This window comes from Oncorhynchus keta, chromosome 5, assembly GCF_023373465.1.
Source record: "Oncorhynchus keta strain PuntledgeMale-10-30-2019 chromosome 5, Oket_V2, whole genome shotgun sequence".
NCBI lineage: Eukaryota > Metazoa > Chordata > Actinopteri > Salmoniformes > Salmonidae > Oncorhynchus > Oncorhynchus keta.
In genome coordinates this window covers 25897406-25911720 of record NC_068425.1, presented here as the reverse complement: position 1 = coordinate 25911720, position 14315 = coordinate 25897406, and the positions used below count along the sequence as shown (strand labels likewise).

At 44.8% G+C, this 14315-nt stretch overlaps 1 protein-coding gene across 1 annotated transcript in view; it reads left to right on the top strand.

Annotated features, from left to right (window-relative positions):
* Window positions 1–2571, top strand: part of LOC118374088 (transient receptor potential cation channel subfamily M member 4-like) — a 63742-nt gene extending 61171 nt beyond the window's left edge. Inside the window, exons 26-27 of the mRNA XM_035760447.2 lie at window positions 156–249; window positions 444–2571. Of these exons, the coding sequence (XP_035616340.2) occupies window positions 156–249; window positions 444–493 (144 nt within the window). The 3' untranslated portion in view covers window positions 494–2571. The remainder of the gene's footprint in view (window positions 1–155; window positions 250–443) is intronic.
* Window positions 2572–14315: the final 11744 nt, after the last annotated feature.

The window sequence follows — 14315 nt, the reverse complement described above, 5'->3', positions numbered from 1 at the left end:
GTGTGTGTGTGTACATGACGGGGGCTCAATGCGCCTCCCCTGGTTTCTCCCTCAACATTTGGACTGCAGCTGTTGATACTGCCTGCTCAGCACTGTATAGAGTCCATCCATCAGGGTCACCCCTCTCACCCTCTCTCTCTCTGTCTCTCACCCAGTTGGAGTACTGTTCTAGTGCCCTCTCCTGGATGGTGCAGGCTCTCTCTCAGAGTAACTTGATAAAGCCCACACGTCCTCCGCCAGCTCTCCGAGGTAAGGTTGGATACAGATATGTAATACATATGATATAGGTTACACATATGTTCTATTTCTACGAAATGGTGCCTCCTTCCTCCGCGAGACCTTTCCCGTCATGGGATATAACATTTAAATTAACTTTATTGATCCCCAGTCAATTTTATTACTTGGTTTCATGTATTAATTCCAGTTTCTGTTTTCTCTTTCAGATCTAACTCTCCAACTAGCTGACCCAAGTCTGGAGAATAATGAAATCTAGACACGTGTACACACACACACAATCACTGTCACTCAGGGCAAAAGAATGTCTGACTTGATGCTCATTCGTCCAACGTCCTTTTATAAACTTTGATCATTTGAACTGCTGCCATTTTGTAAGTGGACCATTGTTTCTGTTCTATGTTACACTTATTGTTCCTATGTTGTTCTAGAAATCTTTTTCCTGTGGGTTCTAGAATGTATTGGCGTCTTGTTATTAATGTAATATGTACAGACATTTGTAAAAGTGCAATTCAAATGTCTCTACCCCCATAATGACATGACCAGGTACAAACACATTCAACCTGACACGATCACAAGAACAAACATTGTTTGTATGTTGATTTTTGGTTTTGCACTCACTCTCAGCAAGGGCTGTATTCAATCAGTTCTGCCTTAATACACGGTAACCGACAACTGTAGAGTTGTGCTGATAGAGTTGTGCTGGAGTGGCTAATGCCTAGGAATGCTATTTCCTGATGTTGCACCTAGTGTTCAGCCAGGGGTAAACAAAAGACTACTGCAACCTGATTGGCTGAACACAATGTGCAATTTCACTTCCTTATGCTATAAAATATATTTGACCAAAACAAATATGATTCTTCATGTTCAGAATTGTTCAGTGGCGTCTTTCTCTAACATATCATTAACATTATCCAAAAAGTCAGATTTCATAATCTAATACTTCCGATAATAAGCACTGAGCTATGTTCACAGGGCGGTGCCGCTTTCTCACAGCAACTTTTAAGGATTTTAGATGTGGTGGTCATCTAAAAATGTGTTTCCGCGAGTAGCAAAAGCTAAATTACTAAACCACAAGCTGAATTAAATCTAAAAAGCTTTGAAAATAGAAAGCTTGCGGTACGCTTAGTGATATGCTTGTTTTTTAGAGGTATTTCCCATTAATATGAAAAGCATATACTAAAGTATGAAAATATAACATGTGGTCTCAAAATCAATGTCTTTCTTACCTCTATATAGAGCCCACCAGCTTGAAGTTTAAAATCCAGAAATGGATTACCTCTGGTTCGTTCAGCCTTTGGGGAAATGGAGAAAGAAAAGTGTTTTGGGATAAACGCTAAAAATAAGGTCTGAGGTTAACACAGGCTTAGGAGAGTTTATATATTTTGTTCTGTGAGATAATATCAGTCTGCTAACATGAACTTTGGATTTTGAAGTCTTTATGTGATATTTTTATGACATAATTACTGAAAAAGTGGTCTGCTGATGAAGATTATCTCATAGAACAAAACGTATAAGATTTCCTAAGCCTATGTTTACCACATACCTTATTTTCAGCGTTAATCTAAAACCCTACAACAGCTCTTTCTCCATAGGCTTTGCCCAGCAAACCATGGCAGAGTCATGTCATTCCTAACATGCGGTGCCTTTTCTGTCCCCAAGAAATATCACTTCTTATTTATTGTAAAATAGTTTAAAATGTTGATTCTAAAATGCTTTAAATATAAGGTCAGGTGTCCTTTACCTTGAAAACACAAAAATATGGATTTTGGAGGGAAATGTTATGCATATCGAATACTTTTTTTCAGTGGATGTAGGCATTTTTGCCACCTCCCCTTATTCGTCAAATTTTAAAATAAATATAAGCCATAAAATAATTCTATATTTAAAACCTTTCTTCATTATTTTATAGTCCTAGTTAAAATTATTGTATTTATTTTATTTTAAATGTTCTGTGTGTCCCTGATATCATTTTCCACCCTGTTAGTTTATAGTAATTATCCTTTAAGAAAACAGCCCCTTTACCACTGACGCGACTTCCACCGAAGTCGGCTCCTCTCCTTGTTCGTTCGGCGTCACCGGCTTTCTAGCCATCGCCGCTCCATTTCTCATATATCCATTTGTTTTGTCTTGTTACATTACACACCTTGTTTTCATTCTATAATTACTGCATGTATTTAGTCCTCTGTTCCCCACCATGTCTTTGTGTGTAATTGTTTATTGTTATGTGGATTTTGTCAGGCGCTATACTTTTCCTATGTTCCGTGTTTTTGGCACGTTATTGTTCTTATGTGCTGTCATTTTTGGACCGGAATTAAAGTGCGTCTGTTTATTACATTTACATTTACATTTAAGTCATTTAGCAGACGCTCTTATCCAGAGCGACTTACACTCTGCTCTCCTGCACCTGACTTTGCCTCCCGGACACACCCTGACAGAATTACACACCCAACCATGGAGTCAGCAGGAGCAGGGACCCCGGTTAGAGGAGTCGAGGAGTGCTCATCTTGATGCCATGATGGATCGCGTTGTCCAGACCATGGACCGCTGGGAGAGACAGAAAGTCTCTCCAGTGCCTCGACCAGCGCATCCGGGGTTACCTCTACCCGTCCTGTCCGGATCCAGTCCCAGTGGGATGCGTCTCTCCCTTCCCAGGGAGTATGATGGGACGGCAGCACAGTGCCAGGGATTCCTGTTACAACTGGACCTCTACCTGGCCATTGTGCACCCAGCTCCCTCGGAGAGGGAGAGAGTGTCTGCCCTCGTCTCATGCCTCTCGGGGAGAGCTCTGGAGTGGACAAACACTGTGTGGTGAGAAGAAGACGCAGCGTTAAGGAGGCTGCAAACACAGGTTTGGTTTGCTCCTACCAGAACTCTGCTTGGAGAAGTGAATGTCTGTGCCTCGCATACTCCCTTAAGACCTTCGCTTGAAAATGTTGAAAGCAGCAATATTATAGTTTGTCCCTCTTGAGACACAATAGCAACAAATAGCCAGTATACACGTCCTCATAATAGTCCAAATTAATAGAAGATAAATCAATTAATTTGGATTTCTTTTGCCATTTTACATTGAACTAAGATGTTTGGTGCAGTATTTCTCAAGTGAAAAAAAATGCATGAAAACTAGTCCTCTCGTTGAATGACAACAAACACCTAATTGAAGATTCCCATCCATAGTTCCCACCATTTACAGATAAAAGGGCGTAGACTTTGGCTATCGAATTTCGACTGGGAAACATGCAACATGCTTGATGACAGGCTTTTACGCAGCTACACTTCTGTGTGATGACTGTCCACGAGAATCCAAAAAAGGTCAGATCAGTTTTGCAATGAATAACTTCAATCATACCCCCTCTCACCCATAGAAGGGGAAGGAAAGAATTAGTGGGGATTAACAACTCATGCCCTGTTATAAATCAAGGGAGAAGATTCAGGCCTGCGCTCTCAAGATTCACCAAAGGAATGTGCTTTTGTCTCAGCAGACTTTTTCACGCTGAAACTCTAACATGTTCAAAAGTGAATACTGGAACAATATTTATAACGTAGAATGTGGGGAATGGTCAGAGGCAATCTATAGAACACTAATGTCATTTTTTTTGTTATTTTGCGATGTCATTAAACATGTTATAAAGGAAATACTGTAACTTGGAAAGTATACCCACTACATATATGAAGTTTACTATGTATTGTGGATGTAATATAATACATTATGAAAGTGTTTTTGTTAAGAGAGGGATGTTATTTGAGAAGCTATAAGATAATTGTTTTCCATGAACTTTGCACAGTGAGTAGTCACCGCCCCGGAGTGAGGTCAGGGAGTGTGCCAGCCTACAGTGAGTAGTCACCGCCCCGGAGTGAGGTCAGGGAGTGTGCCAGCCTACAGTGAGTAGTCACCGCCCCGGAGTGAGGTCAGGGAGTGTGCCAGCCTACAGTGAGTAGTCACCGCCCCGGAGTGAGGTCAGGGAGTGTGCCAGCCTACAGTGAGTAGTCACCGCCCCGGAGTGAGGTCAGGGAGTGTGCCAGCCTACAGTGAGTAGTCACCGCCCCGGAGTGAGGTCAGGGAGTGTGCCAGCCTACAGTGAGTAGTCACCGCCCGGAGTGAGGTCAGGGAGTGTGCCAGCCTACAGTGAGTAGTCACCGCCCCGGAGTGAGGTCAGGGAGTGTGCCAGCCTACAGTGAGTAGTCACCGCCCGGAGTGAGGTCAGGGAGTGTGCCAGCCTACAGTGAGTAGTCACCGCCCCGGAGTGAGGTCAGGGAGTGTGCCAGCCTACAGTGAGTAGTCACCGCCCGGAGTGAGGTCAGGGAGTGTGCCAGCCTACAGTGAGTAGTCACCGCCCGGAGTGAGGTCAGGGAGTGTGCCAGCCTACAGTGAGTAGTCACCGCCCGGAGTGAGGTCAGGGAGTGTGCCAGCCTACAGTGAGTAGTCACCGCCCCGGAGTGAGGTCAGGGAGTGTGCCAGCCTACAGTGAGTAGTCACCGCCCGGAGTGAGGTCAGGGAGTGTGCCAGCCTACAGTGAGTAGTCACCGCCCCGGAGTGAGGTCAGGAGTGTGCCAGCCTACAGTGAGTAGTCACCGCCCCGGAGTGAGGTCAGGGAGTGTGCCAGCCTACAGTGAGTAGTCACCGCCCCGGAGTGAGGTCAGGGAGTGTGCCAGCCTACAGTGAGTAGTCACCGCCCGGAGTGAGGTCAGGGAGTGTGCCAGCCTACAGTGAGTAGTCACCGCCCCGGAGTGAGGTCAGGGAGTGTGCCAGCCTACAGTGAGTAGTCACCGCCCGGAGTGAGGTCAGGGAGTGTGCCAGCCTACAGTGAGTAGTCACCGCCCCGGAGTGAGGTCAGGGAGTGTGCCAGCCTACAGTGAGTAGTCACCGCCCCGGAGTGAGGTCAGGGAGTGTGCCAGCCTACAGTGAGTAGTCACCGCCCCGGAGTGAGGTCAGGGAGTGTGCCAGCCTACAGTGAGTAGTCACCGCCCCGGAGTGAGGTCAGGGAGTGTGCCAGCCTACAGTGAGTAGTCACCGCCCCGGAGTGAGGTCAGGGAGTGTGCCAGCCTACAGTGAGTAGTCACCGCCCCGGAGTGAGGTCAGGGAGTGTGCCAGCCTACAGTGAGTAGTCACCGCCCGGAGTGAGGTCAGGGAGTGTGCCAGCCTACAGTGAGTAGTCACCGCCCCGGAGTGAGGTCAGGAGTGTGCCAGCCTACAGTGAGTAGTCACCGCCCGGAGTGAGGTCAGGGAGTGTGCCAGCCTACAGTGAGTAGTCACCGCCCGGAGTGAGGTCAGGGAGTGTGCCAGCCTACAGTGAGTAGTCACCGCCCGGAGTGAGGTCAGGAGTGTGCCAGCCTACAGTGAGTAGTCACCGCCCCGGAGTGAGGTCAGGGAGTGTGCCAGCCTACAGTGAGTAGTCACCGCCCCGGAGTGAGGTCAGGGAGTGTGCCAGCCTACAGTGAGTAGTCACCGCCCCGGAGTGAGGTCAGGGAGTGTGCCAGCCTGCCGGAACTGCCCCTTTCCAGCAAAATCCATAAATGATGGGTTAAGAAAAAAAACATGGGACCAGAAAAGCGTGAAGCTGCTGCTGTGGGTTTAAAGTGGTTTGAACTTTGAATCTCAACACGAGGTGGAGACTATCACTGGTACGGCTGATTAACTGTCCTAAGTAAAGTATCTTAGAAAGTGAATTTAAGTAGGACCATCCTGTTACTCTGCTCAAACCATCGATATGGCTGGCTAGCCTATCTTCAAAGAAGCCTCTTCATGAGTGAATGGAAGAAAAGTCAACTCTGTAGTTGTGTTCAGGACTACATGACAAGTCACTTGATACCGGTCAACTATGAAGAAGGACAACCGCAGAAGGTTGTTGGAACCATTTTGGACAATCAGAACCTTACAAGCATGCCTCAAAGGCCCAATCCCCTTTCTGAGGCTGCCCTGTTCACCGAGAGACCCCGGCGAACCCCAAGTAAACTCGGCAAAAAAAGAAACGTCCTCTTATTGTCAACTGCGTTTATTTTCAGTAAACTTAGCATGTGTAACTATTTGTATGAACATAACAAGATTCAACAACTGAGACATAAACTGAACAAGTTCCACAGACATGTGACTAACCGAAATGGAATAATGTGTCCCTGAACAAAGGGGGGTCCAAATTAAAAGTAACAGTCAGTATCTGGTGTGGCCACCAGCTGCATTAAGTACTGCAGTGCATCTCCTCCTCATGGACTGCATCAGATTAGCCAGTTCTTGCTGTGAGATGTTACACCACTCTTCCACCAAGGCACCTGCAAGTTCCCAGACATTTCTGGGGGGAATGGCCCTAGCCCTCACCCTCCGATCCAACAGGTCCCAGATGTGCTCAATGGGATTGAGATCCGGGCTCTTCGCTAGCCATGGCAGAACACTGACATTCCTGTCTTGCAGGAAATCACGCACAGAATTAGCAGTATGGCTGGTGGCATTTTCATGCTGGAGGGTCATGTCAGGAGGAGCCTGCAGGAAGGGTACCACATGAGGGAGGAGGATGTCTTCCCTGTAATGCACAGCATTGAGATCGCCTGCAATGACATCAAGCTCAGTCCGATGATGCTGTGACACACTGCCCCAGACCATGACGGACCCTTCCCCTCCAATTCGATACATCTCCAGAGTACAGGCCTTGGTCTAACGCTCATTCCTTCAACGATAAACGCAAATCTGACCATCACCCCTGAAGAGACAAAACCGCGACTCGTCAGTGAAGAGCACTTTTCCCAGTCCTGTCTGGTCCAGCAACTGTGGGTTTGTGCTCATAAGCGACGTTGTTGCCAGTGATGTCTGGTGAGGACCTGCCTTACTACAGGCCTACAAGCCCTCAGTCCAGCCTCTCCCAGCCTATTGCGGACAGTCTGAGCACTGATGGAGGGATTATGTGTTCCTGGTGTAACATGGGCAGTTGTTGTTGCCATCCTGTACCTGTCCCGCAGGTGTGATGTTCGGATGTACTGATCCCGTGCATGTGTTACACATGGTCTGCCACTGCGAGGACGATCAACTGTCCTTCCTGTCTTCCTGTAGCTCTGTCTTAGGCGTCTCACAGTATGGTAATTTATTGCCCTGGCCACATCTGCAGTCCTCATGCCTCCTCGCAGCATGCCTAAGGCATCTTCACGCAGATGAGCACGGACCCTGGGCATCTTTCCTTTGGTGTTTTTCAGAGTCAGTAGAAAGGCCTCTTTAGTGTCCTAAGTTTTCATAACTGTGACCTGTTAGTGTAATTTAATTATGCCAATGTGCTTTCATTAATTGAAAACCCTTAATCTATTTTATGAGAATTTGTAAGATTCTTGTTTGGATAAAATAGACGCAGACCAGTCTTTCAATAATAGGTAACAGAATTTATTCTCGGAGCGCGCTGCCACTTAACCACGAACAACAGTTTATATACAGATCATGACGTCATTTCATTGCTTTAACAGAATCCCCTCCTCTCGACCAGGACAAAGTGAGGTGAAAAGTTAATTCTAACTTACTAACACACTCCCAGGTAACTTGACCCCTCAACATTATCAATCACCACTGAGCTGACAGTTCTAAATAACAGAAAACTCAGGAATGCACTCACTGTCTTATCTAAAAACCCCAGAGCTAAGTCTCTGTAGGTTCAACCATAGGCTAATGACCTTATCTGTTTTCACAGTCCACAACCCATTTGTTTCTTCCTAGTTGGAATGGTGTTCATTAACTTTAATTACTCCTTGTCCGTGTCACACAATCCCTTCTTATGAACTCATATTGTTAATCAGATATAGTAAAACAGAGTATAAGTTTACTTAGTTACAGTTTCATTTAAAAGGATTTGTTCAGGCATTTAATCATCATTTTACCAACAGACCTTAATTGCCTACCATCTGTAAGTTGTTAGAGCCTTAACGACTGTTCCACAGGTGCATGTTCATTAATTGTTTATGGTTCATTGAACAAGCATGGGAAACAGTGTTTAAACCCTTTACAATCAAGATCTGTGAAGTTATTTGGATTTTTACTAAATATCTTTGAAAGACAGCGTCCTGAAAAAGGGACGTTTCTTTTCTTTTGCTGAGTTTATATGGTTACTGTTGGTGAGAGTAGTTTCAGAATGTACCAATGTGAAGTGTCCCTCCCTCTCCATCTCTACTTTAACAAGCATCAATGTTGTTGTCATTCCTCTAGGGTCTCCAGTCATTAACCGGTGCGGAGTGTGTATGTTTATCCTGTGTTCCCATTTAATTAGCTAGTAAATAATGAATTATACCAATTTGTATAGTACTGAATCATAACTAAGGCTGGGTTTTTTGCAGATGCAAGGAGGTTATGACTGTTCAGAATGATGATATGATACAAGGTTATGATTAATAAGTTGACTGTTTATAGATGTGATAGGTAAAGACCTTTTGAGAGTTTAATTCGGGAGATGGTAACTCTTTAACAAATCGCTCTCGTTGTGCCCCAGATCCTGAGTTAATTGTTACATGATTAATTTTGGATGATGATGAAGGGTGGTCCGCCTCTCTTTCACCAGAAGAAAACCGTTACAAAGATGGGGCACTTGCAGTCCGTCACCGTCTTAGTCTTCTGTCGACCTCCAGGATCATCATCGGGTACCATTCCCACCTGAGAGAACACACCCTAAGAGCTCCAATCAAACCAGCATTATGGTATTTACACACAACCTCGTTTTCTCCATAATATGGATTAAATGCAATCACAAATGTGTGTGGACAGTGTTTTGTGAACAAAGACTCTTTAAGGGTTGCTCTGGCAGGCTGGGACTGGAATTTCCAGACTGAGACAAACACAGTAAGAGACATTATTCACACCGGCATATACTTTGTGTAGACACAGGACAGGAGACTAGAGGTCAGAGTCTGTGACAGGACGGCATGTCCTCCACGTCTGTCTCCCATCCTCTCGCACACACACACCAACATATACAAATGCATATACGCACAAACGCAGACACACACACACACAAATGCACAATATCATACCGCCGGCACCAATCCGCCTGACCTGTGCCAAGGTTTGCTGAGAGATGAAACCGGTAATCAGAAGCCACATAACTACTGCTACTAGTTGATCAGCCCCATTGAAAACTGAAAATGGAGGTATCTGGAGTGTGCAAGTTTTTCTTCCCGCCCCGCATTAACACACCTGATTAAACTAATCTGAGTCTAGATTGAATACCATGATTGGTTGATTGGTCTGAAACTGAAGCATGCACATGCTGCTGTGCAGGGTCACATACCTTTAACATACGAGTCATGTGTGAGGCCCTTTGCCTCCCATAACTGTGGGTACAAGATTGGGTACATGGAAATGAATAATTCACAACAAACAATGAAATACCATCAGGACAATAAATGGGACATATTAGTTGCGTGACCACCTGCTCTCACAGTCTCACGTCGAAATTAGACTTTCATCCATGTTTCTCAAACGTCAAATTTCGAAGATGTTCTAAATGTCAAATTTCGAAGTGTTTAAGGTTACATTTAGGCATTGCAGTTTTTCTCAGTCACTTTGGTGCATTTTTCACATCATCCCTAACATGTGCAAAATAATAAGTGCATTTCTCAGAACAAGTTGTACAAACTGCAATATACAATAGATATGTTTCTAAAGCTCGTCAGTCACTAAAAATCCTTAGTACATCTCTCAAAAGTAAATATTAATGCCAATGATCATGTCAGTGTCATCAGAATGATAAGTCATTGAGTCATTGTTCACGAACAAGGTCGTCAAAATGTTTAGGCATGTTGTCAATGTAACTGTGTACTTTGACCGTATTACCTGATGTAAACTTAGGCTACAGTTTGGATGACAGTTACTGTATTGAAAATGCACAAGGCTGCACTTCTATGGCATATATCAATTTCAACAGTACTATTTACATATTACTGTATGTGGGTTATTGATTGAAAGAGACTGGACAACCCAAGGGGCACAAAGGAAATAGAAAGAAACACAGGAAACCACCCCTAAGGCACAACTTTGCCCGCAGCACTGTTGTGCTGTCTCTACACATCCAGATGTTCCTGTCTGTCGGCCCACATATTCACATCCACATCACACCGGATATTTGACCTTCCAATGCAACGTGGAAAGAATCTTTTGGAATGCCTTATCCATCCTCTGCAGGCGTCTACTGTGATGTCCTCACATGCTGCATCCATTGCAGCCAGCAGGGTCATCTGTGTGTGTGGCTGACGATCGTACACCTTCCACCTCCATGCTGAAAAGAACTCCTCAATTGAGTTAAGGAATGGTGAATAAGGTGGGAGGAATTCTATGAGCATCCTCGGGTGGGTCACAAACCATTGCCTTATGATTTTTGATCGATGGAAACTCACATTATCACAAATGACCACAAATCCACAGTAGTTCTGCGACCGATGATATTCCGACCCCGCCTTCTGCATTTGGTCAGGTTGAAGCCAGCCTCATCCACGTATACAAAGTTGTGAGAGGGTTCACTTGATTCCAACTCCATTATACGCTATATCCCAGAACACACAGTTGAATTTGTTTTGGTAAGAAAGAGAGACATAAAATGTAAATATATTGCAAATATATTGCAATGGAAATGTGTGCAGTTTATGCTTACTGTACCACGTATCACTATAAAATGTTGCTGTAAAGTAGTTACATAGATATATGTTTTACCTGTACATACTGGTACCGTAGCTCCTTAACTCTGTCCTCATTCCTTTGGAATGGTACACGGTACAGCTGTTTCATACTCATCTGGTTTCTATGCAGCACCCTGTCGATGGTTGAGATGCTAACTGTATGGATGTTTTCAAAGACATCGTTGTCTTCTATAATGGTCCTTTGTATTTCCCTGAGTCTCATGGCATTGTTTGCTAGGACCATGGTGCAAATAGCCCCCTCCTGTTGAGGTGTGAAAAGGCATCCTCTGCCACCGGTTTGAGGTAATCTTGCAGTCCTATGTGGGGAAAAATGCAGTGATGCATCGCACACTTTCACATAGACAAAAACTATGCGAACACCCATTTTACTGTAAGACATAAAGGTGGGTGCATGTAAGGTGCAGTATGTATCTGTATAGAGTATATTTATGTATGCTGTGAAATACAAGTGGACTACTGTAATATAAGCATTGTAGGAAGTATACAGCACGGTATGGTCCTTCTGTAGCTCAGTTGGTAGAGCATGGCGCTTGTAACGCCAGGGTAGTGGGTTCGATTCCCGGGACCACCCATACGTAGAATGTATGCACACATGACTGCCAGGACAGCGGAGTCAATCACCACCTTCCGGAGACACCTGAAACCCCACCTCTTCAAGGAATACCTAGGATAGGGTAAGTAAGGGTAAGTAATCCTTCTCACCCCCCCCCAACAAGATTTAGATGCAAGTGGCTGTTCCACTGGGTGTCATAGGTGTTTGCACCAATTTGTAAGTCGCTCTGGATAAGAGCGTCTGCTAAATGACTTAAATGTAAATGTAAAATTAAGTTAATTGGGTTTTTTCAAGGTTTCCTTGTTGCCCAACCTCACATTTATGCTTAAGGTCAGAGGCAATTACATTTGTTTCACCTTGGAGCTTGTGGCTTCCACCCGCCGCCCTTCCCTTCTATGGAAGAAGAGCATCTCCACCGTTTGTGTCCAGTACTGCATTGTGCATATACCTGGTTTGAGCGAGAGCTTTGAACAAGAGCAACAACTCTGTGTCCTGGGCACCTCCCTGCTACGGGGAGACCTCTCTCTCATCAATTGGATTGTGGAATTATTATATTGGTCTATAACAGCAAGGGGTTACAGACTCTGGAGGGCCTGAGGGCTCACTCCACCAGGGGTATGGCTACAGTACCTCTTGGTCACTGTTCAAGGGTATCTCCTTACAGGATATTTGCGATGCAGCTTGTTGGGCATCCCCTACAGGAGGCTGCCAGGGGAGGATGGCACATAAGTGGCTGGAATGGAGTGGTATCAAACTCATTCCAGCCATTACTATGAGCCCATCCTCTCCAATTAAGATGCCACCAACCTCCTGTAGCATCCCCTCATATATTTGAGGTTCTACTGGCTTGACATCACTGCACCTTAATTGGTGCATACTGTCTTCAGTTTTGGGGCCTCTGAGGGTTGATATGTTGAGACTACCTAGCTTCGGAAAGCATGTTTGCAATACGGGAGTCGGCTATCTCACACATGTGCGATATCGAAACAAATAATTGAAAGATAACTCAAGGTTAATTGCGTAACCTAGGTTCTCTGATATGAGTGAGAAATCTTACTGCATACCCTTACTCGCAAGAGTGTGAGGAAGTTCAGCATGGTTGAGAATGATCGGAGGTAGGCAATTGGCTCCTTATGAGGGGAGGGGCTCACCTCATTCGGCACTTGACCTGTTTGTCTCCAACAGTTGTGTGTAATTGGTTCTTCGAGCTTCTGAGATTCGGGTGAATACCATGTGTGATATCTCATTTATAATATCAGAGAACCTGGGTTATGCAAGTAACATTACGTTTTTATTGTTGTTATTAATATAATTGCATATAAATCATTATTGCTAAGGCTTTCTTTGTTGCTTTTTCTTTGGGTAGTTTGTGAGTGTTACGAACTTAAGGGAGCGACGTCCCTGCCCTACGCCAGTCCCAGGCTCAGCTGGCCCTACTATCAGTACCCGGTAAGGGCCCCTCCCAAGGTTATGATGTCCACTAATTACGTTGCAGCGTTTTGGAGCTTATGGTTACCACACCATTGGATAGATTGAGCATGTAATCTTCACTATTGGTGGCGATTTATTTATTTTTGTTTATTTCACCTTTATTTAACCAGGTAGGCTAGTTGAGAACAAGTTCTCATTTGCAACTGCGACCTGGCCAAGATAAAGCATAGCAGTGTGAACAGACAACACAGAGTTACACATGGAGTAAACAATTAATAAGTCAATAATACAGTAGGGAAAAAAGGAGAGTCTATATACATTGTGTGCAAAAGGCATGAGGAGGTAGGCGAATAATTACAATTTTGCAGATTAACACTGGAGTGATAAATGATCAGATGGTCATGTACAGGTCGAGATATTGGTGTGCAAAAGAGCAGAAAATAAAATAAATAAAAACAGTATGGGGATGAGGTAGGTAAAAATGGTTGGGCTATTTACCGATAGACTATGTACAGCGACAACGATCGGTTAGCTGCTCAGATAGCAGATGTTTGAAGTTGGTGAGGGAGATAAAAGTCTCCAACTTCAGCGATTTTTGCAATTCGTTCCAGTCACAGGCAGCAGAGAACTGGAACAAAAGGCGGCCAAATGAGGCGTTGGCTTTAGGGATGATCAGTGAGATACACCTGCTGGAGCGCGTGCTACGGGTGGGTGTTGCCATCGTGACCAGTGAACTGAGATAAGGCAGAGCTTTACCTAGCATGGACTTGTAGATGACCTGGAGCCAGTGGGTCTGGCGACGAATATGTAGTGATATAAGTGGTATAAGGTGCTTTAGTGACAAAACGGATGGCACTGTGATAAACTGCATCCAGTTTGCTGAGTAGAGTGTTGGAAGCAATTTTGTAGATGACATCGCCGATGTCGAGGATCGGTAGGATAGTCAGTTTTACTAGGGTAAGTTTGGCGGCGTGAGTGAAGGAGGCTTTGTTGCGGAATAGAAAGGCGATGAGAGTGAATTTGATGTTGTGGCCTCTACCAAGTCTCTGGAGGAGTTTTACAGATCTGTTGTGGATTCCACCAAGAGCTGGGTTGAGACCCATGATGTCATGAGGGAATATTACAGCAAACTGGTTGAAATGAGGGATGCACACTAAATGTGAATATTGGTGAATAGGACAGCAATATGTAAGTAAAACCATTACATTTCTCATGCTCTCCCATTGATGGGGCTGCAAATTTAATGAGGCTTTCAGTTAGCAGGCTCATAAATGTATTTCTTACATTATGACCGATGGCCACTAGATGGCAGAAGTACCAAACCACTAAAAGGTTTGACTGGATAGTTTGTATTTGTCTCATTATCTTAATATTGAATATCAAAGAGCTCTGTTAACCAGGTCATCAGGCCCTGAACCTTTCACTGCTGCTTGTGGGGCTCTCA